The 25,955-nt window shown below is 41.5% G+C and overlaps 1 protein-coding gene and 1 long non-coding RNA gene across 2 annotated transcripts in view; one reads left to right on the top strand and one right to left on the bottom strand.

Annotated features, from left to right (window-relative positions):
* LOC117828271 overlaps positions 1-25,955 on the bottom strand; it is a 148,086-nt gene that overhangs the window by 87,307 nt on the left and 34,824 nt on the right. The window lies entirely within an intron of this gene.
* Positions 1-25,955, top strand: part of runx1t1 (RUNX1 partner transcriptional co-repressor 1) — a 65,532-nt gene that overhangs the window by 18,054 nt on the left and 21,523 nt on the right. The window contains exons 2-3 of the mRNA XM_034705310.1: positions 22,220-22,357; positions 23,879-24,120. Coding sequence (XP_034561201.1) covers positions 22,220-22,357; positions 23,879-24,120 — 380 coding nt within the window. The remainder of the gene's footprint in view (positions 1-22,219; positions 22,358-23,878; positions 24,121-25,955) is intronic.

Genomic DNA, 25,955 nt, shown 5'->3' with positions numbered 1-25,955 from the left:
AGGTTCAGGGGGGTTTCTGCTTCCCTTTTCACTGTCTTCTACCCCCCTGAACATGATGCATGGAATTGTGTGAAAGCGTGTGTGCCTGTGTGGGTGCGCATGTGTGCAGATGCCTGCAAGCTGACAGGGAGTGAAAGCCCAGACATATGTTAATCAGATGTTGTGATGATGGCAGAGCAGAAGGAGAGCCAGAGAGTAAGAGAGTATTGGCGAGAGAGAGAGCATTGGAGGGAGGAATGAGGGGTGAAAAGAAAGGAAGAGCTTTTAAAAGACCATGAGCTGCGGTGGGAGACAAGGAGAGGGATGTGGAAGAATAAAATGAGGAGGAGGAGAGAGAAAATGACAGGAAGTGGTGCAGTGATTCATTTTCTAACTGCAGGAACCACTGCTGAGAATCGATCCGATCCATTAGTTTAACTGAATGGACCTACACTATAGGTTTGAGGTCACTAAACAAAGATGACAAATGTTTCTGAAGGGACCGGATACATTATCCATTTGATGTCATCCACCCCCCTTTTGCGAAAGATTTTAGCTCAGCATTGCTCCCCTGTTTTAGCAGCATCTGTTATCTGTTGCTACATGATTAGTGGATGCTCTAAGCACCTTAGGGACCAGAATTAAATATATAAACTGCTGTAAGCATTAGTTTTATTTTAATAATCACTGAAATGACAACATTTAATGTGAACAGGGTCACTTATTGCGATGACCCCTGCAAGAAATATCACAAACTCCCTCTTTGGCACGGTGGAGCTGTAGCCATCTTTTATCACCTTGCTTTCTTCCTCAACACCTGGCTGTGTTACAGTGAACACTTGATTCTGATTGGTCGAAATTCATAACAATGGTGATTTATTCTGAATAGCAGGAGCGACGCCAGGTCCACGCACATCATACTAAGTCAATCTGCAGAAAGAAGTCTGGCACATGTTCATAGTTTAAAATTACACTTCCTCAATGTTGACAATGTGGCAAAAAAATGTTAGTTAATTTTTAATATTACTCGTTTTTATGCACACATCTTTAGATTTGTGGTTAATGGCTGACCAGTCAACAGCAGAGAAAAGAAGACGAGAGCAGGGTGACCACGTTTAAACTAGCAAGGGATTTTAAAACACACAAGGAGCTAAATGAAAGAAACATTTACAAAACTGAAGAAAACAGACATGAAACAACCACAAACCACACCATGGTATGGGCTTTGGCAGTGTTACAGTACTGGTTGAGTGAGAAGAACATGCTAACAGAAAAGTTCCAGGTAAGAAGACCTCAAACAGATGCTGCTGATTTTTTCTGCATGCCCTCAGAAAAGAGACTCTCACTGTTTTCAATAATGTTGTTTCAAGCTGAAGGAGGCATCTGTTTTTAGTGAGAGCTCTGACGGATGCAGAATTTACAGCTAGCAAGTGAACTTCGCAGACTCTAGCTGCTAGCTGGATTTTTTTGACTATGTGAGTTAGCTTAGTAACAGCTTTTAAAGTAGTGCATGTTGGACTAAAGCTCACCAGTTAGAGGAAAAACAGGACTCTTAAAAAATGCTAACATCTCTCTTCATCCGCTGGATGTTTGCTAACCTCAAAAGTCAATGATTTGTCACTGTTGTGTTTGTAGCTTGTGTCTGCTGCCCCAAAGTTGCCAAATCACTTAGATTATGTGGTTTTATATGAAAAGTACTTTTGAGTGTTAGTAACTTTTGCGAGTAACCTTATTTAGCTAACACTGGCTCAGCAGTTGTGTCGTGCATTATCCCTGTGAAATAAACGAATACTAATTGTCCCTATTGTGTTGCAATACATTGTGGAAATGGATGACTTAAAGCAAGACAAAACCAGCGATATACTATATGAAAAATAATATTTAACTTTCACTTTAGTATTTGACAAAATTGCCTTTTTTGTGTGTTCTTTGCAAATTAAAACATGAGTTGAGAAATGTTCATTAATAAAAAAAATGCTTATCCGAGGGTTTTACAAAGGCGAGAAAGTGAGTGGCTCAAGATACAAGAAGCATACAGCAAAGAAAGAAAGAGATAATTCAAAGAGGGGAAATCCAGGAGGTGGAGAAGAGGAGGAGAGCTGGAGAGAGGAGAGATGTGGGGCATCTCTTCTCAGGAGAGTTCAGAGGGGGCTGAGAAGCAGCAGACGGCCGCTCCAAATGGATTTTCCTTGTTTGTAATGAGGCTGCTTCTTCTGTTGCTGCCAGAGTATGTGGTGTTTTTTGGGGTGCTTGGGATGGAGAGAAGAATGGAGAGAGATGGAAGAGGAATAGTGGAGGAAATGGGGAGAAGTGGTAAAGAGAGAGCAGAGGGCTTGCGACTGAATGAGAAAGTGCTACGAATAATAGGAGTGGAATAGCGTTCAATCGTACATCTTTCTGATGGTGTTCTGCAGTTGCCAGAGGGAGGAAGGATGGATGGTGGGAGAAACAATCAGTTACTGCAGGTAGTGTTGGCCAGTGAGAAGGAAGAGAAATAAATGGAGCGAGGAAGAGGAAGAGAGGGAGGATTTGCGATTGAAAATATTACAGCTGTTGTGTTGTAGAGGAGAAAAGTAATAGCATCGGTGTATTCGTAAAGTCAAGCCGATGAACTGTGATATAGGATTATGGATGTTAAGATAAATGGAACAGCGACTGGAGAAGTAACGATTTGTTCAATGACAAATAGCCTAAATCAAATGTGAATATAGTCCACTGAACAAAATAGGACTACATGCTTTTGTAGTCCTTTTTTTCCCTTGGCCTTCATTTTCAAACCGTGGTGCAGAGGGTTTAAATGAGAAACATATGAGAGTGAGCTTCACTCAAGGCTAGACTTGGGTAAAGACAGTGACCTGCTTTTAGCTTTTCTTTGATGTGAATTCCACAAGTCTGAACTCATATTACCTTTCACTTCTTTTCTACTTCACTTTGTTATTTTCCTCTCTCCTTTTCTCTTAAGTTTTAGTCACTTAAACAGGTTTTCACCTCCTCTAGACTATGTTCTTTTGATTGTTTGTCCTTTAATACTATACCTGAGACGCAGGTTGTTTTTCACCCCTGTTTTACGAAGCAATTTTCTCTTCACCTCCTCGTTTTTATTTTCAACACTATTTTCTCTTAATTTTTAAACATAAGCTGCTGTCATACTCTTTTTCTCTGCTAATAATTATTTTTTTGATTTTACATTGCCATTTTATTGCCTGAACTATACTTCTGCATCAAATCTACACTGTAGCATTCACCATACAGGCTCACGAAGCCCTGTACCTAAGCAGAAGCGTACGTACATAACCAGTCGCACCTCCTCATAGATGTAACTATGTGTTCATGCAACACAGACTGACAACCCTGTGATTGGTCAGCTGGGTGTCATCATAATTAACAACATTTCCAGTATTGCTGTATGCGTACTGCTTCATGTAACATTTGTCCTCTAATGGTGTGTTCACACCAAACGCGAATGAAATCATTGGAATGTAAAGTCAATGTAAAGACAAGAACAGATGTGAGTTGTGGTCTTGCAGCGCGAATTGCACAAATTGGGCGACGTAAATGGCGTGATTCGCGAGAGTTGAAATATCTGAACTCTAATAAATCTATTGCGGCACGATAGCCAATCAGAGTGCAGATCTCTGGCTGACGTCTGGTGTGACAGTGGAGATTCATTCATCTGGAATATATGGGACACTTTGATTCTATCTCCGTACGGCTTTCCCAAACTCTGTGACGCTACTTACTTTTTTTGGGAACAGGAATAAACAGGAGCTCACTGTGAGGAAAGTGAGTGAGGAAGTGGGATTATGTTGTGAGTTGGGAAAAACTTTGTCTGTCACTTGAATCCTGCTATTGGTTGTAGTAGGAGGTAGCTCTACCCCTTTAGCATAATCGGCTTCCCCATTCAATGTCCACAAGCTCAACCTTGTTTGATAACAACAGACTAGTGTAGCGTGGGAACCTCCCCTCCCTCTCGCGAAAATTTGCGTCTTGGGCACTTGTGTACACGCGATTTTGCCGCCTGAATTTTCACGTTTGTATTTGCGCGACTAAAGCGATCGTTTCATGTCTGGTGTGAACGCGACAAAAGTGCACATTTCAAGATATCATTTACATGCACAAGTGTTTCAGTATGACTTAACTACCTTAGGGCATCTCCTGTTGTGTACATTTCTATGGAGAGACAGTTAAAAAAAGAAGAAGTTTAGAGTAGCTTCTGTGGACATTACATGTCTTGTTCAATTCCAGATGACCCAAAAATCTGGGACATCTGACTCTTATGTTGCCATGACATAAAAAAATACATCTTGAGGTTGTGGTCAGGACATAACTCATAAATCCGAGGCTTGGAAGTTACTGCGATAAGACTATACATGACTAGAATATGTGAGGAATGGAGGAGAGGGAGCAAGAGTTTATGAAAGCAAAAAACAAGGGCAGAGAAGGAAGCAGAGGGAGAAGTCAGAGGCAGCGCACAGATGGCGAGCTGTCAGTGGCCGGCTGTGCGTGTGTGCTTGTCTGTGTGTGTGTGCATTTTTGCTATGCATTTGTGTGCATGCTGGATGTATGTGCAGAGCAATCCCTGCCCTTGTTTCCTTGTGTGCATCCATGCATTTGTGTGTGCCCTCGGAGCTAAAGACTGCATGTGCGCAGAGCTGTTCCTCCCAGATGGCACCGGCAAACAGACACTGCAAGGCTGGCAGATTTGGCACGAGTACGCAGCACACAGTTGGCACTGCCAGCCACCATGCGCTCCCCTCTGCACTGGGGCGAGGGTACCTGCTGCCAGCAACCCAAGCTCCATTGACAGACTGGCAGGCTGTCTACACACTGACTCACTCAGTTTGTTGAAGTTTCCCTGTCTTTGTTTGATCCTGAGAGGGCACCCTTTCACCCTAAATGAATCTGAAACCTGCTGTTTTGAGAAGAAGCGCTTTGAGGATCTGTTAGCGTGCAGCTGCTCTAATGAAAAAACATAAAAAGTCAAAGCATGAAGCAACATCAGATGCCTGTCAGAGGGATTCACATCACACCTTGAGCATTCAAACGTTTTTTACCAAACACAGCTGCATCGTAATTACATTCTGTTGATTCTATTGTTCCAGCAAAAGCTTTCATGTCTTAATTTCATTGTCAAATCATTAAACAGTGATGTGTATTAACACAGGCCTATGATCATGCTGATCTATAGGCCTGCACTGGCAGGCTGCCAGCTCTGGAGGCTTTCCATCAGAACGCCTTGATGTTTTTCTCTCTGTGTGCGGAGAAAACAAGCAGACGCATACAGGGCTGAATGCTAGTGAGGAGAACACAGCATTTAAGTTTATGTTTTTGTGTGTGTGTGTGTGTGTGTGTGTGTGTGTGGCAGATGCACAGGAATGTGTGTATCTGACAGTGAGTAGGATGTAATGTTGAATAATAGTGGTGACAGTATGTGTGTGTATGTGTATGTGTGCGTGTGCGTGTGGACAGTACTTCCTATGCTTCATACAGGAAGTTTAAACTATGCACAGATGTACTGTATGTGCATGTGTGAATGCAATCCTCTGCAACGTGTAGAGTCTGTAAGTGTGTGTGAGTGTGTAAGTGTGTGTGTCTCTGAGGAAGCAGCTGTGCAAGCGGCAGCGTGTGCCAGGTCGGGAACACTTAAGCAAAACTGAGACATTGTGTGTGTGTGTGTGTGTGTGTGTGTGTGTCTCCATTTTGAAGCATATGTGCGTGCATGTTTGTAGGTGTGTGTGTTTGTATTCTTGTGAGTTTGTGTACGCAGAAGGAAAGGGAGGTTGGGGAGTGTGTGTGTGTGTGTGTGTGTGTGGTGGGGGGCGGGGGGAGTATTTTGGCCACCCATCTGCACTAGGATATTTCGCTACTGTTTCTGAGGGCACACACATACACATACACACACACGCAGAGCACAGTGCCAGGCAAGCTGTTCACTAGCTGGCGCTGGCACCGCTCCAGAGAGAGTGGTGGCATCCATCTGTAGCACTGGAGAGCGGTTAGACTGTGTGTCTGCGTCTGTGTGTGAGTGTGTGTCTGTGAGAAAGAGTGCATTGGTGTTTATGCAGCAGAAAAACAAAACAAAAGGATTGTTGTGTTGGTGCTTTAGTAGTATTTGGTGGTGGATGTGGGGACAGAGTTCAGAGTTATTGGAGGGAGTTATGGGGATGAATGTGGAAGGATGACAATATGAAGCACCTCGTGTAGAACTAAGAGTTGTCCCACAGTGAGGAGTTTACTTTTCACTTGAACTCTGAGCAAAGTTTGACTGCACTGTCATGAGGATTTTGACCATAAGGGCTTACAGAATTGAAGAAAAAGCAGCCACTACTCACATTTTATAAGAATCAATGTGCTAATAGTAACAACTTTGGTGTGTCATTGGAGTGAGCTGTGGTAAGAATGCTGCAGGACGTATTCGTAAAATTTCACCACCAGCAAGCGTGCAGGGATGGTGACGTGAATATGATGCAACCAGTGCAAACTAGAAGAGCAACCCATAATAGAACGTATAAAAACGTGAGCTTGAAGAAGGAGAATCCCTTTGACAAGATGAGAACGGTGAAAATGTCACGCACACCAGTCTGCTAACATGCTACATTGACATAAATGCAAAAGCCACCCTCATGGTGTACTTCTCTGTTGCCTCATATGCCATCACTGTGTAAACATTACATTGTGGAATCAGAAGCGTGCATTTGATGTCATGTATTGCCTCCCAAGACTCATCCCCTACCCTGCTCACCACAGGGAAGATTTCATGCTATGAAGGGCATGTGTAGACAAGCAACTTTGGAGAAATTTGTGGGGTAGAGTGCCTAAGAACTTCTGGAAGGCTTTGCATAAGTGAAATTCTCTGTTTAATAAGGCTGATTCATTTCAGTTTTATAAAATTCCACAACAAATATCTCCATTCTTAAGAGGAATGGGTAATTATTCTTGCGTCTTTCAGGTTGAACTTATTGACTTTATCTTCTAAAACGTGGAGTTATTTCTAAGATGAGAGAATATTGACTTGTGACTGGTGGGGTAATGTTGCATTGACGACAACAACAAGAAATGCTTCAGGTATGAGGGAAAAATAAGAGAACAAAGACAAATCTTAAATGAGCTGCTGGATTTGAGTGAATCAATGTTTAAAAAAGGAAATATAAATCAGATTTCTACCATATTTTGTCCATATGCTTGTACATATTGATATTTTCCCATTAAATGCATCTTGTTTATCTTATGTCACTCTAACAAACTGAGTCTCATAAAGCGCATTTACTTAAACTTTACCAAACTACTTACTTTACCAAAGTACTTAAATTCAGGCAGCACCTTGTGTATACTTGACTCTTCAACTGTTGTTTCACAGGTCACTGTACGTCACAGCTTTGTCGTAAACTGGTCCCTTTGCCCATTTTGGGATCTCCTCTTTTTTGTCAGTAGACTCAGGTGGCAGTGGGCTGACAGAGAGGTTAGACAGTGAAAGTTGAAACGATGGGTAAGGCAGACATGAGTAGACAGTGTGTAATGGTTCCATGAAAGGAGAAAAAGACCAATCGTCGACCTGGAATGGTTGTTGTGATACTTCATGTGTGTCTATATGTGTGTGTGTGGTTGTGTGTGTGTGTTTGCCTCCAGTCATACTCCACTCTCAGGCACTCAGAGCCATTAGCAAACCATGGTCACCATGTCACACAGACACACAGGCACAAACATACACATGAGCACACATGCTTCGACTGGAGATGCCCTCATGCGAGGTCACACCAACCACCACTCTCTGGCTCCCTGCTCGCCAGATGTGACTAAGACTCGTTTTTAAACATCTTCTCCTTCAGGGGAAAGAGGGGAGGAGAAGGCGAGGAGGGGAGCGTAAAAAGAAAAAGAGAGTAGTGGTTTTAGGAGCAGAGGCGTTTGAGGGGTAAAGCTTTTTTTCTTCTGTTTTGAAAATCTGGTTCTACTTATCCGAGCCCTGGAACACATTTCAGAAATTGCAGACATATTTTTTCAGTGGTTTTGGGGAAGATAGTTAACCGGCAGTAATTTCCAACACATGGCAGCCGTCATGTGATATTTTGAAAACACCAGGCAGACGGGCAGCCCCCCCTTATGAGCCCTCCCTTCCTTACTGTTAGCCTCTGCCCTTTTTTGTTTTCTACGCCCGTCCTCTGCCTTTCACGTTTGATTTCCCCATCTGTCTTTCATAGGCACTTAATGTTATCTCTCTATCCCAATACCTTACTTCAGCACCCTTACCTCCCCTTTCTTTCTTCTTTCTAAACCTGTTTTCCACATCTGTTTCGCCCTTTCATCCCAGTCTGTTTTCCTACCCATCACACTCAGCAACTGCACTCTCACTTAGGCCGTATTGTATATCACTTTATCCATCCCTCCTCTCCCTGTGTGCCTCTGTCTCTCTCCCTACATAGTAAAAGATAACTGTCGTGTAAAACACGAGGGCCTTTACTGTCTGTTGAAAATTGATTTCCCTGTTGAAGACAGGTATATGATTTCTTTAAGCCTGGACAGATACAAATTGGCTGAGAGCGAGGGGTTCCAGTCAGCTTGAGGAAAAATAAAAGGGGAGGCAACACAAATTGCCACTTGGGCATGTGTGCGTATCAGTGTGTATCAGTGTTTTTGTGTTCAGAGATTGAGCGGATGCATCAGTGGTTTTAAATTGTGCTACAAGAGTCCAGCAGTCCATGGAGGGTTTGTGTGTGTGTGTGTGTTCTTGTTCCACGTTTTTTCTAAGCACTGGCAGCAGAACAGCTTTGTGTTTGCAAGCTGACAAATGCAAAAGTACACCTCCTTCAGCAAGGCTCCCGAAGTGAGGTTGTTGTTAAGTTCTATATTATATATTATGTATGTTGCAAGGATATTAATGCTCAGCCACACAACAGTAACTGTATGACAATGGCAAAAAAAGGCAAAGCAATAAAAGTACACAAAGTTCAGAAAAATAAAGCCATGTGTCGTCAGCGTAAGGATGAATGTGAAGTGTTTTGTGAGATTCCTTTTCTGCTGGCACAGAGTCCTGCCTGGGAAAACACCCAGATCCATTTGGGTTCACTTGGCTCAGCGTCAGAATGGCATCAAAAATGAAGCAAGCTGCATACTGAAAGCAATTTTCAACAGGCTGGCTTCCATCAGACGGCCAAACAGGACTCACCAAAGCTTACATCTGATTCGCTCCAGCTTTTCCAAACAGCAACATTTATATCATAATTTTCACATCATGTTAATGAAAATGATGGGCCAGCTTTATCTGAATAAACAATGATTTTGATAGATTTTTCTAAACATCTTGGGCCCTGCTTGGCCCCATGTGGAAAAATCTCTCTTCAATATGTTTCTACCTCAATGAGTCCCAATGCTAAGCTCTCCCTTTTGCTGCCTGGCTCTCTTTCACTCTCTACATACATCTACATGTTTTTCTTTACCTTTAACTCTCCATGACCCAGTTCGCTCCCTCCTCCACTTGCTCTCTGTGTTTTGTTCCACAACTTACTCCCTTTGCCTGTCTTCATTTTACAAGACCCTGTAGTTCAATTTTCCCTGGCAACAATACGTGGCAGGAATCTGTTCGATTTGAGAGCACGCGTAACTGGCACTGTGAATCACTTTTATTGTTCCTTAACACTTGCTTCCTTTCTCTCTTTCTCTGCAAGAGCAACTTTATTTCAACAGATGGGTAAACCAGACATTACTATAAATCCACTTTTTCAGAAAGAGTGCAGGACTTCTAGTGTTATGTGCCACATATGTTTTATTTTCCAGTGTGTGCATGTGTGTGTTTAGTTGGAGGTGTTTTGCAGGATTTGTGTTTGGTTTATGTATTTTTCTGTTTGTGTGCAGACGTGCACGCGTGTGCGTGTTAATGTTTGTATGCTAGAACAGATGGTGTTCAGACCTTTGTGTGTGATTGAGAAATCTCCTTATGTCTTTGCTGGCTTGACAAAGTGTAAACACACGATGCTACACTGAGAGGAAAATACAGATTTGGTGGAAAATGTGAAGTATGAGAGTGCTGTATTTTATCAGTTTTCTCTTATTAATGATATCAGGGCAAGACAGTGTCAGGATTAGTTGAAATGTAGACAAAGTACACTTGAAACTAGAAACATGAAGCATACTGACTTCACTGTTTCCCACAGAGTGACCCTGTACCTTTGGAGGGGGAAGAGATGAACACAGGGGGGTGCAATTTGAATATTTTAATACATTACCGCAATCTCAGTTTGTGTTCACAAATGACTCAGATTAGCTTACCTTACTTTCTTTCACTTCTGTTATCCTGCCCACACACACACACGCACACACACATACACACTGACAGCTTTGTTCTCCCTGCAGTTTCTCTCTCACCTGTATGTGTCTGATCTTTTGTCAATACTCATCAGCAGCAGGTTTTGTCATGACACCCAAACAACACAGCTGGAGTTTTGAAATCTCTCATTTGATATTACATTATCACAACAAGTGATTAGCACATGGACTTGGCTTGTTAATGATGTAGAGTTTCGCAACCATCTAAAACTAAGATGGTTCTAATGACATAAGGAAGGTTCGTATTTAAAATGAGATGTCATACCACTAATGGTGCATTAAAAGGAGGGACTGATGGACCTCTCTCTCTCTCTGATCACCTACAGCAAGGCATGTGTCAGGTGCTTCAGGTTATCAGACGTGAGAGGCTGAGAGTGACAAGGGATTGTCTAAATCACTGCTCATGTATGGCGATGTTTTACAGGTAGATATACCTGGGAGGCTTAAAATATACTTAGATAGCCTGTCCAGGATAAAGTCTGTGTGGTTAACACTGGACACACTTAAAATGGCTCTGACTCTATTCTTTGGATAGTGTGAGTCACATGTTAAAAATGCTGATGGTTTAAAGAGTTGCTCAATCTCAGCCAAGATGAACAGATTTTTTTCAGAAGCTTTTTCATGTACACAAAACTACTATGCAACCATATACAGTGACCTTTAACCCCACCTCCAGTGTAGTTGGTCTCAAGGAAGAACTCCAACTGTGCGAGCAAGCCATTTTTGGTAAACTAAATTGTTATATGTAAAAGATTTCTACAATATATTGTGTGGCTGAGGGTGTGAATTGTTCAGCTATTCACATTAGAGGACCCCATTAAACTTTAACAATGCTGCAGGACAGGAGTGGAAAACATAAGATGAGAAAAAAAAATTCAGTTGCTTTGACTTGATAATACAAGAATGCAATATACTCATTAGTGCTGTCTGAATTTCAAAGAAAAGGAGAGGCCCTTGCTGTATTTGTAGGGACTATATTAACTAGATGAACATAGTGCCTCTCCTATGGAGGCATATTTAAAAGTATTAATTTAAATGCTTATTTTAGATGGATACACTTTTTGTTATACTGGTTAAAATTATCTTTGTGTCCCGATGGCAATCAATACCTAATGTGTTCTTAAAAAAGAGTGAAAAAAGCCGCTATCTACAGCCGGAGTAAACCTGGGAAAACACCAACCAATCCCTGCCTTTAGGATCCAATTTATGAAACCAATCAAATCCCATCCTGCTGTTTTGCCCCCGCCTCCTGTGCGTACATTTCATGTTTGTTTGTGTTTTTAACTTTCACTATGATAATGTTTTGGTGTTTTCTTACCGCTGAGTGAGACACGAGTTGACGTAGTGCAAAACACAAACGATGTACTGAGGACCGGTTTTGAATCAGTCACGATCATATTGTTGCGAATCAGCGGTGCTCGTGCATGTGAATTAAAAAGTTGCTGGAATATGAGATGACTACAGGAGCCTTCAGGGGTATCATGTGGTAATACAGTGGGTTCTGATGCAGGAAGGGGAAAGACAGGAAAAGGAGAAACAAAAGAAAGAGGATGAGAGAAAGAAAGGGAAAAAGGTGAGAGGAGAAAAGTCCAAACGGACAAACTGATGATGCTGCTGCTCTCCTCTGCATCTGGCGTAGAGGGAATTAAAAAGATGGAAATCAGATGTATGTGTGTGTGTGTTTATGTGTGTATAAGACAGAGACTTGTGTTGTTTTGTTTGCAGTTTGTGCATCCAGCTGTGTGTCTGTGTGTGTAGTTGTGTGTGTATTTGTGGGTTTGTGGTAGGGCGTTGCATCCATACATCTTCTTGACAAGCGGGTGGAGTTTGATGGGACATGCTCTGCATACTGCTCCATCTGGCTGCCGATGACTGTGTGTGTGTGTGTGTGTGTGTGTGTGTGTGTGTTTGTGTTTGTGTGTGTATGTGTGTATGTGTATGTGTGTATGTGTATGTGTGTGCATGCTCCAAAGGAGAAGGATGATGGGAAGAGGAGAGGGGTTACCGCACTTGCATACCGATGGATTTCTCTTGTTTCTCTGCGTACGCCGTCTGAATCTCAATCGTTGCACCTGTCCCTCAACGGCGTTCTTTAACACATCTGCCCTCCTGTTCTCCCCATTTTTATCCCTCTCCTGTGTATGTCCCTCGCTCCCTCTTTTCACATTTGTACCCAGAGCAATCAACACAAGCCACTATCACAGCATCTTTGTATCGCTTCATCTATTCCATTACCTATCTGTTCTGCTCCTACACCTCACACATTGCTGTGCACTGTGTGTGTGTGTGTGTGTGTGTGTGTGTGTGTGTGTGTGTGTGTGTGTGTGTGTGTGTGTGATGGTAAAACACCCAGATGCACCATTCTGCACGCACACTGTCATGTTGCAGACATTAACGCTCAATTCACAGGCTTCCTGCAGCTCCAGTGCCTCACAGTTTTCACTCTAACACCTACATATCAATGTTGAGTCCCAGGCATTATGCACATCTAGATTATATGTTTGCCTGTGTGTATTTGTGTGTATGTGCAAGGCATGAGCAGGTCAGTGTGTGTACATTTTTCTATTTAACTCCATAATGATGATATCTTATGTCTGACTAATACAATCTTGCACTCACGCGGGCGCTGCCGCACTGTAAATTGTTTATGTCACAGCCGCCAACTCTTGAAAATTTACCCAGCATGATTGAAATCCATTGTCGTTTTGAAGAATGGGATTTGCCTGTGTGAAGTAGTCTCGAGTGGCGTATTACTGCCGCTGTTATCACATCATTTTCTGGGCCTCCAACTGTACGATCACAGCGCACACATGCACAACATGCAAACACACATGCACACAAAGCAGCAGTTCTAGCCTATGAAGTGTGTAATTGAGATAGTTTGAGTCTATCTCCTGATGATAGACTTTGAAGTCATTGTAGCCTCTGTGAGTAATCGAAAATATCAAGGTTAGGCAATGTTGTCCTCATTTCATGAGGTGATTTGAATGCAAAGTGACCTCATAGCTTTGCCTTGCAATGATGAAATGCAAGGTTTTGATATTACATTGTATTTCTGCCTTGAGTTGTGGGTTAGCAAAGTCCTCTCTGAAGCGTACTGAACTGTTTCTCGGGGACCGCGTTCCTTCTAGATATCTTTCATTGCAACAACCTTGTTTTAGGCAAGTGATGTAACTTGCATGTAACCTTAGAAAAAAGGCGTGTACGAAAAGTCAGCGGGGGATAAAATCTCCTTTCTTTGAGCTCTGCTGAAAGAGGGTTACGAGCGAGAGGGGGAGAAAGGCATAGACAGACAGAGACAAGGAAAGAAAGAGAGAGATTTTGAAAACATTGAGAATCACGTAATCATAGACGTTGCAAACGGGTGATGTAAGTGTGAAGACATCTTTGTGAGTGGCAGGTAGTTGTCCAGGGTTCTGCCTCATTTCTAGGGACCGCGCTGTGCGCCTGAGGGCTAGATTGTAAAGAGATAAAGATAAAGAAGTTACAAACAAAAGCAAATCAACTTGTGCTTTTTTTATTAACAGGGAGCTTTTGAGGGATGTTAAGCCGGTAAGTGAATTCACTTCTTTTTTCCTGTTTTTTATATGAAGAGATAACAACAAGAACAGTGCAATTTAAGATGTGGGGCTTACAATGCTGGTTCCCAACTTTGGGCTTTGGAACCTTTCAGTGGGTCTATTTTCTTGTGAAATATGGAGAAATTTCACCCCTTCAGCCAACTTTAAACTCTTAATCTTCACATCTTTTGATTGAAGTACTCAGCGCAAATAGATGCAATCTCTTACAATTCAAAAGGGTTGTTTGGTAAAGGGTTAGGGTTCGAATAAAAATTGAGTTCTGTTAAAAAGATTTCTCACTGTGCAACATTGTCACTATTGACAGTAGTTAAACATGGACAACATGTCTTCACCTTCTCCCATTGTAGAAAAGTGATGCCAAAATACCCTGCAAGGTGCCCTGATATCTTGTGCATTTAGAGCCAGAGTCTGCAAAGTAAGAATCTGGGATCTCATTTATAAAAGAGTGCGTAGAATCCCTACTAAAAGTATACGCACTCCGAAAATCTGCAAATGGCGTGCGCCCAAAAAAAAAATCAGATTTATTACACCGTTCACTCACAAATTTTACGCAATGTTCCATTTATAAATCATAAACCACCTTAAGATACTATGCGCACGTAGTTCATCCTCGTACTCTGACCTTTTCACGCCCACATTCGACCATATACGGTCAATGCAAAGCACTTTATAAATGAACATTCAGACAAATGAGCCGAGGATCAAAGGTTCTCACTGTGAATCATGGCAACCACAGATAGGGAGACGGAGAAAACAAAGTTTCTGACACACAAACCGTGGTCCATGTGAATGAAGCACAAAAAATAATAAAAATAAAAAATATGGAGTGACTGCACGTCGCTGCAACATTCATATATCCGTCAGCAGTGCCAGAGCATCCATTATTCATCATTACGCACAGACGGCCTCACTGCAGTGTTTCATGTTTACAGGACACACTTTTTATTTCACATTACAGAGAGCTCACGTCTTTCAGAGATCTCCTCTCTGATATTATCTGACAGAAGTTTGATCCGTGAATATAAGTTTTAATGTGTTAATTTTATCACGGGCAGCTTGGCCTGCACTTTGACTGATAATGAGGTTATGTAGGATAATAACTGTGAGAGGCGGTCATGGCTTTGCTCCACACTTTTCTCATTAACGCAGTGTACATGTGCAGGTGATGAAGATGAGATGAGAGTGTGTGTGGCAGCTTGGGCCGTGTCTCTGCGCTCTGTGTGCTCCATACAGCAGTCTTTATTAAAAGTATAATCACACTCAGTGACTCTGCACAGCCTTAGAAACATTGAAAACATGACTGTCACTTTGCGCCGCGGCTGTTTTACGTCTCTTGATGTTTCTTTGGTTTTTACCTCCCGACGCCTACATTAGGATACGATCCGTTTTGTTCCTCTACACTTCTGAGAAATGTGACGGTGTGACAAAGCTGATTAAATATTCAATTAACTTTAAGACATGTTTTTATCTTTTAATGACAGCTTATTGGAAACGACTCACCACAGTAACACATTCACATAGAATATTTTATTTTTTGTGATTATGATGACGCAGGTCTGTTAATGTTGTTTATTCAATGAAATGAAATGTGTAAAATGTATTACAGTATAATCTGACTTCAGTTGTCCCTCTCACCACCTGCATTGCCAATTCCCACTGCCTCTAAAATGTATGTACGCATGGGTCAGAGTTTGCTTACCAGTAGGCACATTTTCCCATCAAGTTTGTTTTTAAAAAATCACAAACTTGGTGTGAAAACTGGCATATGCCATTTTCAGGCCCTGCTTTGTGTGTAAGCAACGTTTATAAATGAGACCCCTAGGCTTTAGTCCCCAGTATTGATGTCCTGCCCCTTCCTCTGAAGCTCACATTCTACCTACTGATAAAACAGCAGAGATCCCTCAGGTCAGCACAGTCTACAGCTAAAAGCTTCTTGTGTCATTTAGAAGCAGATTCAGAACAAAGTTTTCAGTTAGCAAATAGTGCATGCCCTCAGCTGCCTTACCCTTAGCACCACCAAGGCAAGGAGAGAGAGAGACAGAAAGAGCTGCTGACACGTCACATCCGACTTTGGATAATGTCAATTTAGAGACAGTTCCTGTAATTGGCGAGTTACATGCAAGCTAACCCTGGTTGTTTTATCCTGGTTGATTGATTCAGGCAGGACCAGTCTTTGGAACATTGCAATGTAATATTGTTAGTGAATTTCATTAATCATAATTTGTTATTTTAATTAAAACTCCAATGTAATAATGTTGCAAAATCATAATTAAACATAATAATTAATTACAATTAATTCGATATAATAATCAAAATAATCAAACTTAAACTTCTCAGAAAAAGGACCCTTTGGAAATAAAAAGCATGATTAGAGCTAACTGTAATGACGACAATCAAACATTTTCTACATGTATTTTGATTTCAGAGTTTGACCAATGTCCCATCTGTTAACATTGAGGACGCTTCAAACATTTTGACTTCCCTTTCATGGAGATGCTTTGTTGTCCATCTTTTTTTAAACAGCTTATGATTGTAAGAGCTCTCCTGCTATCAGTGTATCATTGTCACTATCAGTGTAATCCTTACTTAATGTAGACAAACAGAACCTCACCCCTCCTGGGAGCTCATAATTCAGTCAGATATGAGTGTAATTACCTCTGACACATATGATAGCTTGGTAACATTATGCCAAATACATGTAATGAGGCATCACCACAGCACTAAAATTCTCATGGGTTTCAGTCTCATTCAGGCCACTCTTACTGCAAACATTTACGCTAAGAGCTCCTTTACGATGCTTTAGATAAAACCACACAGCAAGTGGCTGTTGTAAGACATTAATCACTGTCATTCATGCGCATGATCATCGATAGCTTTAGCACCTAAAGCGCACAAGTGAATCAGCACACATCTGAGAGGCTCTTCTGTTCCTTTATGGCTAATTGCTACCTCTTCAACAAGCGTCCTCCTCCTCTCCCATCCATTAATGTCTGGACAACAGCACTTCTGAGAAGTCGTAAAGTGAATTAGACAAAGTCAAAGCACTCATCAAACCCTTTCCATTAAAGCTCCGCACATCAATAACCCGTCCAGTGCTGGAATAGCATCCATCCGCTAGCCGCAGATCTGCTTTAGCTACAGTTTGCAACGTGAGCAAGCTAACAGGGCTAATAAATGGACAATAGATGTGCATTAAGTTCAGCCATTAACTTTTAACAGACGTATTAGACTGAGGGACACTTTGTTTTCAAGGTTGTTTAAGGTTGCTTGTTCAGGTGGTGCTTTTTTAAATTGAATTATGTATGAGGTAGAGAGTGCTTGCTATTGTTCAGCCTCCCTCTATTGCTGTAATAAAATGAGAACTTGCCTGTTGAGGTCTGCACATGTATTTTTTATCCTAAAGTATACAAGAAGACATATTCGCTCATGAAAATGGATGGCACACACACATATATATATATGCCCCCAAGCTGTTTCAATAATGTGCTCCAGTGGTAAGATATATTTTTATTTTTTCCCAAAGACGGGCTAAATTACCTTGTGAAAGGTGTATTGCTATTGATTCAAGTGGCATAGTGACTTAGTGAACGGTCGGGTGCAGCCCTTGTTGGTTAGAATGAATCCATGGATTTTATTCTGCTTATATGCTTTACAGCGCTCTCAATCAAATCAGAAACAGAGAAGATGTTGTCTGTAAATCATGAAAGTGTGTGTATGAGAGAGAGAGAGAGAGAGAGAGAGAGAGAGAGAGAGAGAGAGAGAGAGAGAGAGAGAGAGATAAAGGGGTAGAGAGAGAGAGCATGTTTTACGTCTGGGTAAGTGTGCATGTATTTGCTGTGTACATGGATTTCACACTCTATCCTTCATCTTCCTCCCCTGAGGGACCGTGGAGTATCAAATGCTTTCAGGGTTTGCGTCTCTCTCATCTCCACCCGACTACTGCCTCCCAATCATAACACTGACCCAGGTGTTAATCCCCAATTACAAGCCTGTAACTAAACTCATCTTTTCATGCTGCCGCAGGGCCTCTAGCACCATGTGTGACTTCAGATGGATCTTGAGTTTAGGCATTAGTGCTTTTAATCCCTTTTATGTTTTACATTTATGTGCTTCAAATTAACTTTTCAACTTTTATTTGAAGAAATGTAGCATTTTAGGGACAACATTTGTCCTGTCTTTTTAACCCTTTAGATTCAAGTAGAAGATTCAAATGTTGCTGTAGTTCACTAAGACACACTGCTTAAATTAGTCCATCCAAACAAGAAGCTAGAGCTTCTAAAAAAGTAGAAAACAAACAACAATGACATTGCAGTCTCATCTTTAATGTGTTTAAATGAATAACTGAAATGATGCCAAACTGTCAAAATGTTGTAAAATTTTACAGGTAAAATGTATGGTCTAACACCAAAGACAACAGAATTTGCAAGTGGAAAAGTAGTGATTTTTTTATGTATCTATTTTTGTTTAAAATTGTAGTCATAAAGCCAATGTAGAAACTAGGGGGAACAGATCTGATCTGAACATTCAGCAACCTCCAGTTGTAAAACATGATACCAATGCTGAAGTGCAAAACTGCAGTTCCTCAGGGTCTACATGGGGCTGGCTACATTCCCTTTAGGTCCCATACTATAAATGCAATTTACACCTCACACTGTCCTGCCTGCCTTTGTTAGACTGTGTCTACGTTTATCTAAAGTTAGGAAGAGTCTGCATGTCCAATACTGTTCCAACCACTTGTTTGGCTTCATGATGCCTCTTCAGAGATCAGTGGGTGACATCATAGAGATTATATCCATGTTTTATACAGTCTAAGAGATACATTTGTAAGAAATGCTCCAGTCCTCTTTTTAAACACTCACTTTTCTCTCTAAATGTATTCCTAAAAAAGGACTATATTGTTTGCTTTGCATTCTCAGGACCACTGGAAATCGGTATGATTTCAAATTGCATTGTGGGTATGTGAGATATGTCAAATATCAACTTCTTTTTTTTATCAACAAAAAAGGAGATCATTACCAGAAGATTTGGACCTTATTTTGAGTCCTTCGATCCTATAATAGGTCTTGCAAGCTGGGCCAAAAATGACCACATAATAAGAAAAGTCAATAAACAGGACCGTTTCAAGCATGAGCTCAAAGATCCAGAGAAACAGCATAAGTAGAACCATGTGCAACACGGTAACTACTCTGTATTTAGCTTGGGCTTGTTAAGCGTATACATGCAGGCTCTTTGTGTTTGACTGGAAAATGATGAATTACCTTGGGCCCTGTCACGCAGCCGTCTTTTTAAATCACCTTTTATTTTCATAGATCATATTTTAGGCAGACACAGGATATGATAGCTGGCAGCCAGAGGTAAGACTATATGTTTCCACTGACTATTCACTCACTATATCCTGAGTTTATAAAATAAATAGTGGGGTCCAGACTTTTTTACTGTGGTGAAATTAGAGCAGTAAACCTTTCAAAGTTAAGCCTGACTGGGAGGCTGGAGAGCAAGACTGTGTGTGCGTGCGTGCGTGTGATGGAGAAAGGGGCAGACATTCGGCACAGTGAACAGACCAAGGTTTGGACAGTCGCTCTGTTCTCTCAATCTTTTCGTCAGTTCTTCTTTCACCTCCATTCCTCTATCCTCTTCCTAATCACTCTTCTTTTATTCCTCTCATCTCTCCTCTGTATCCATTTATGCCTGTCTGCAATTTAAAATTTGATTTCTCTGCATCTACTGGGTCAATACTTTGAAATAATTTTTCATTTTTATGGTATGATTGACTGAGCCTTCATACATAAGTCATAAGCAGCCCAAACCGGAACCTTTAAGTATTAGAAATTCATCAGAAACCGGACTTAAACCAGTAAATGTTAGAGATTTAAGACTTAAGGTCTGTGACATTCGGGTCCTATTTCTTGGTCTACATTTCCTTGTTGACTCAAGTCAGTGAATCAAGTGAATCTGTCAAGATTTAACATCTGGTGTTGAAAAATGAAACTAATGCAAAAGAGCAAAAACTGCAGTTCCTTGAGTGTCCACTTGGGTTTGCAAAAAAAATCAAAGGAATCATGGTAATGCATTCTGTAGTCTCTGTGCAAGTTCAGTGAGAGCCTGATACACCCAGCCTTCCCAGTGTCCTTATTAGATTACTTCTCTAGGACAGCTCCAGAGCATATGTAGTAGCTTAAAGACAGTTGGGGGAATCATTTGTGGAAGCTGCTGGAAACTCATCACTTCTTGTTGGTTGTTGTTTGTAGTTCAAGGGGTATCGTCCACTGGTGTTCAGCTGGCATTGTTTGTATGCAGGAATAAAGTCCCTTTGGAGAGCAAAAGGGTCGGAACACAGTACTTGAACTCCTTGGTGATCATCTAACCATGATTTAGCCTTGAATAAAGTGTTTTAACAGATGTAAGTGAAGCTAATAACCCCCCTTTCTCTCAAAATGTACTCCCTTCTGGATTCTGTAATTACTGGTCAGACTGTTATCAATGGCAACATATGGAAACAGAAGTTTAAGTCTAAGTGCTGGATACATGAAAACTGCAAAAAAGTAGTTTTTCTCTCACAGAGCATTTACAGCGTCATTGACACTGGTTCCATGGTTGCCAACAGAGAAACTATAAACGTCAGTGACGGCAAGCATTTGAGCGTGGTATGAACAGCTTGTGTCTTGAAAAACTTGAAAGGAATGAGTCTTTACTTGATGTGTCACTGTTTTTAGAAGGCTTAAAGGCGCCTGTTTTTCCATGATCTGTTTTGGTGTAATTTCAAAATAATTTGTGTTGTGTATTTCTAGTGACTGTTTCATTCATTTACATCATATTCCCTTTTTTTCTTCATTTCTCCAAGGGTCAAAATGCAGAATAAACAAAATTGACCTAAACGTTCAATCTGGAAATAGATTTATAGAGCCCGTCTCTGTTTATAATTTCTGAGACATCTCCATCCCTCACTCGCCTGCCTGCTAAAGCCAAGCCAGCGTGACTAAAATACTTAGTCACAGTTCACCTCGGCAGCAGACAGCCACAGAGCTACCGCGCCTCGAGCCAAGCTAACAGGCTTAGGATATCCTGTCTCCGTCACATCAGAACTTCTCTTTCATGTCACCTAAACTTAACGTAGTGGATCCAAACTGTTGCCATGGAGGGACACTTCAATCACACACTTATATAGCCTGTAGTGTAAACACTTGAATGCACAAATGAAGAGTGAAAATATGGAAATAACTCAAATTATATGCAAAATATAAGATTGCAAAACTGGATATGCAAAAACACAAATACACTCTTGGATGTTGGGAAAACTTTGCAACAGGGATGACCCTTTTTCTGGAACATTAATTTTCACCACCCTGATTCCAGTGTATGTGTGTTGTTGCCTGATAAGTGCGATTTGAGTAAAAGCACATGCCCCCTCCATGATTACAGCTATATGTTCCCAAAGTCACAGATAGCGCTACTGTTTCTCTTGCAGCTCCTCCCTTCCCTCCTTTCTCCCTACATACTCTTTCCTCTCCTTCGTCCTTTTTTATTGTCTCTCATTCACAATGTGACACAGAGGTGGTTGATAACAGTGAGTTAACTCTGGGATAGCCTTGTTACTGCTAGCATAGAGGGAAGTTGTGTATCTTATCCTGCAAAATATGGGCTCAGCCCTAATGAAAATGCAAGATTAAGTCTTGTTGTTCTCACACATTTGATGAGGTCACTTATTTGCTCAGCACATTGCAGCTGAATGAGGTGAAAATAGGCACATTAGATTTTTTCAAAGCAGTGTAAAAACTGAAAATCATCATATCGTCTGCAAAAGGGTTTATTTTTTATATTTTTGTTATCATTAGGCCGATGTGTGTGTGCGTGCCTGTGTCTGTGCGTGTGTGTATGTGTGTGTGTGTGGATGTGTCGTTAGCAGTGGAGGAGGGTGTGTGTGCTCTGTAGCTGTTTTGTACAGCGGGCCTGCAGGATGGCACAGATGGTGGTGGAATGAGACCCATACTGGCTGCAGATTTACACTCCTCTTTCTGGTGTCAGTCTGTGTGTCTGTGAGTCTCTACTTTATCTCCTCCTTATTTCTACTCTGACAAATAGCGAATGCATCAGTGTCATTGTGGCAAGACATGTAGACATGTTAGCCATCTATATTTCTAGAGCAGATCTGTCTCACAGGCACTTTGATATCAAAGTAAATTCTACCGCTGTTAATGTGCAAATTAAGATATAGTGCCTGTCTAGGCACACAGATGTGAGATGTGCAGCCCGGAGCTGTTGTGTATTTCCAATGTGAAGGCTTTGGCATGTAAATGGTGGTATGTTATTTTAATCCTTTGCTTGTCTCTTTTGTCTTCCTTCAGATCGCACTGGGAAGCACTCCACCATGCCCGACTCACCTGCGGACGTCAAGACACAGTCCAGGTTGACCCCCCCTACCATGCCACCCCCACCCAGTACTCAGGGAGCACCCCGTAACAGCTCCTACACCCCAACCACATGTGAGTAAAGACAATGTCAAGCAAGACGAAAAATATTTAACCAGTCAGTAGCACAGTTGTCAGTTGCAGTCCTTCCTGTGGTTGCAGTGAGCTGCCAACTCATGTTCAACAGCATCCTAGCTTTGTTGTGTAACATCAACATACATTAAAATAAGTCTATTTTTCTTGGTGAAAAAGCTATTTACCCTTGTGGATTAAGAAGTAACATGCACAAGATAATAACTTGTTTGCATAAATTAGAAGAAGTGCTTTAGGGGCTCTGTAGCTTTTGGATAAGTCCTTGTTATCAAGATACACTACTTTCTAGGCCCATAATTGGTATTAGAAGACTTAAAACCAATTCAATTCTACATAAAAACACTAAAGCAAAATAACCACAGGAACTTTCTGAATCAGAGCTTATATATGTGTGTACTCATTCTTAGAAAGACTTTCCAACAGCATCAATCCTTCAACATCCAAGGAGCTCCTTAACAAGTTGTATTGAGCCTCTCCAAATCACAGGCATTCCAAACAACTCACCCAACAAGTTCATTAACACCCACGCTTACAAACTGTTGGAGCTTTGCCATGACGCACACATCGCCTGTGACAAGCAAATTACACCCTAGTATTCACTTAGAAGTGCATACTTAACCACTTGCATGAAGAGCCCTAGAATCAAAGAATCGAAGGCCCTGTGGTTCGTAACGCTCAGAGCACTCAAGTCTGCATTAAAAGTGCTGGTCCTCTGCAATCCAGGCATTTTTTTTCTTTCGATCACTGACTCTCCTTTTCTTCCTCTCTGCTGTTTACTTTCTCCTTCTTTTTGTATCCGTCTGTCCCTCTTGATTTTTGTTTTAAACGCTCGCACTCCACAATTAACATTTAGGCTTCCGTGAGAGGAGGGAGGAAAGGCCCCGGCTCTCTCATTACACATGCCGAAGGTTTTAACAAAGCAGTACGCTTTGATTTCCACCCCACGTAATTGTTAGCAGATGCAGTTTGAGTATCTCGTCTCTCTCCTCTCTTTACAGTGGCGGCTTTGGACGGCGGCCAGAGGGGGAGTGAGTGGATCACTAGTCAAAACCTAATCTCATTAGAGGGAAAGCTTTGTGCCACCGTGTAGCTCTTTGTACACAAACTGCCCCCAACACACACAAACATGCACTGCTTCCGTGCTCGGGCACGACAGGGGGTTGTACTGCCCCTGTTTGTTTAGACTGCACGAAAGGAGGGAAAGGGAGAAGGAGGGAAAAGGAGGCAACATGTCTCAGAAATGTTTTCATGAGAGGATCAAACATGCCACCATAATTGGATACAAATGCTAAGGATTGTGGAAGCTTTCAGGGGAATGTAGATCATTACAAATAACTGAAATGAAATGGAAAGGTTTGGTTTTCCTTTTGTTGTTGTCAAAGGCACAGGCAAGCGAGTTTCTAGGAAACTTCTTTGCCTGAAATAAGCAAATTTTTAAGATGAAAATAATCACATTTCCCTCTGTTTTCTTAACAATTGTTTCTATGTCCTTGTTTCACGCAGTAACCAATGGCAGTAGCCACTCTCCTACGGCGCTCAACGGCGCCCCATCCCCCCCAAACGGCTACAGCAACGGTCCCAGCTCCTCCTCGTCATCTTCGCTGGCCAATCAGCAGCTGCCGCCGGCTTGCGGCGCCCGACAGCTCAGCAAGCTGAAGCGCTTCCTCACAACTCTGCAGCAGTTTGGAAACGACATCTCACCTGAAATAGGCGAGCGAGTCCGCACATTAGTGCTTGGACTAGTGGTGAGTGGCTACTGTGTGTGCATGTGTGTGAGCTTTAGTTTAAAGGGCTCATGGAGGGAAAGTCGACACCGGCCCTTATGTCTGCAGGAATAACTCAATCCATTAGTGGCCTATTAGAGCATAATTCTGAGCATTTGTTCAGCATGCCTAAGTTACCAGATGGAAGGGGATCACTGCATGAATGAGTTGAAAAGATAAATACTTAAAATACTTTGAAATACTTAGTGTTGATTATGAAAACCCAGGGGTATTTCTCTTAGGGATTTAGACTTTTCTCATGCCAGAAACCTTACCCATCTGGTCCCTCTGGCATGAATGTAAAACAAACACTTTTGCAGATCTCTGCCTCAAGGATTGACATCCATCAGAACCTTGCAGCCTTTAATTCAATGCCTTGCAAAACAATGGCAGTCTTTTTTCCTTTGGGATTAAGATAACATCAAATCAGGGAACCTACCGCTTTATGCAGCCGTACCTTCTTGGATAAAATTGTGTTATATTTATTCAAATTAAAAATCAACACCCAATAACACAGAAAATCAGAAGCACAGGGCGATGAGTTTATACTTGTTGCTTTCACATCAAACTTGCCAAGGTTGTGCAGGATTGAAAAACTGATTCAGATGGATGCAATATTAAAACCTTTTTCATTTATTATCTTAGCTTAGAAATGAAAGGAATTTGCAAAATAAAAGACAGACAGAAAGAAAAAAAGGCAGTTGCAGTGCTAAAATTATGAAAGAATTAGTAATATTGCAAAGATTCTCTTTGCTGCTCTGTTTTGAAGTATTCAAAAGCTGAATTAGAATGTATTGAATTAGCTAAAAAAATGCAGCTCATAAACATTATTCAAGTATTTCCAACATATGAACCTTTGTTCTTCCTACCTCAGAGATTGACATTGGTAAAAAAATAAATAATAATAGGATGCAAATCAGGGTCACAAACATCAAAATACATCCATCTTACAGAGATTCAAAGAGACAGATGTTTTTCTCCAGCTTAGCTGACATGCATATATGAAGGCTATATAAAGAAAAAACATGTGCAAATCTACAGATTTATCACACGCTTGTGTGCTCTGAGAAAATTTGAGCATAATGAGCAGGGGAATACAGAAATAGTGATTGAATGTTGTGCAGAAAAAGGAGGAGGCGGAGGAGATGGAGGGAGGAATTTTTTTAATTAGCCTCACAGAGCATAGCCTCCTTTTGGCTTCACTGTGTTTATTTTTCTCACCGCCTGCATACACACATGCCTCTCCTGTGTCATTTGGATTGCATTCCCCCTTCCTCTCTCTCTCTCCTCTTCCTCCTCTCTGTCTCTCTGTCCCTCCCCCCTCTACCTTATTGAAAAGAGTGACACCGTTAATTAGCTGGTTTGTGTGCTGCAGAGAAGGAGAGAGGGAGACTCGGGAGGTTTCACTAGCTGTCAAGAACAGCCCCTACGCAATCTGGGCGAACAGATGTAAGGCTGAATGTAACAAAATTCAGGTCTGGGAAATAACGCCGACAGTGTGGGGAGGAAAAAATAATATCTGCTGCTTTTTTTAATGTTCTCTTCCACGTCTCGCTTGGATTTTTCTCTCCTTGTTTGTATTTTTGCTTGTTATAGAGCAGATTCTTCTCCCATGTGAACGCTCACCTCATTCTCCCTCCTTCTCACTCTCTTACTTCTCTGCATGTTGGGAGTAGCTGGTGTTACAATAAAAATCAGTGCCGCTGCTGTGTTGTCAGACATTAATGTGAATTGCAGGTGAGCAAAGCAGGGGAGAAAGAAGCAAGACTCTGTTTGGGTGTGGGGAAATGACAAACTGAAATGTGTAACCTACTTTA

This window comes from Notolabrus celidotus, chromosome 16 (genome assembly GCF_009762535.1).
Source record: "Notolabrus celidotus isolate fNotCel1 chromosome 16, fNotCel1.pri, whole genome shotgun sequence".
Classification (NCBI taxonomy): domain Eukaryota; kingdom Metazoa; phylum Chordata; class Actinopteri; order Labriformes; family Labridae; genus Notolabrus; species Notolabrus celidotus.
This window is presented reverse-complemented; position numbering and strand designations above follow the sequence as displayed.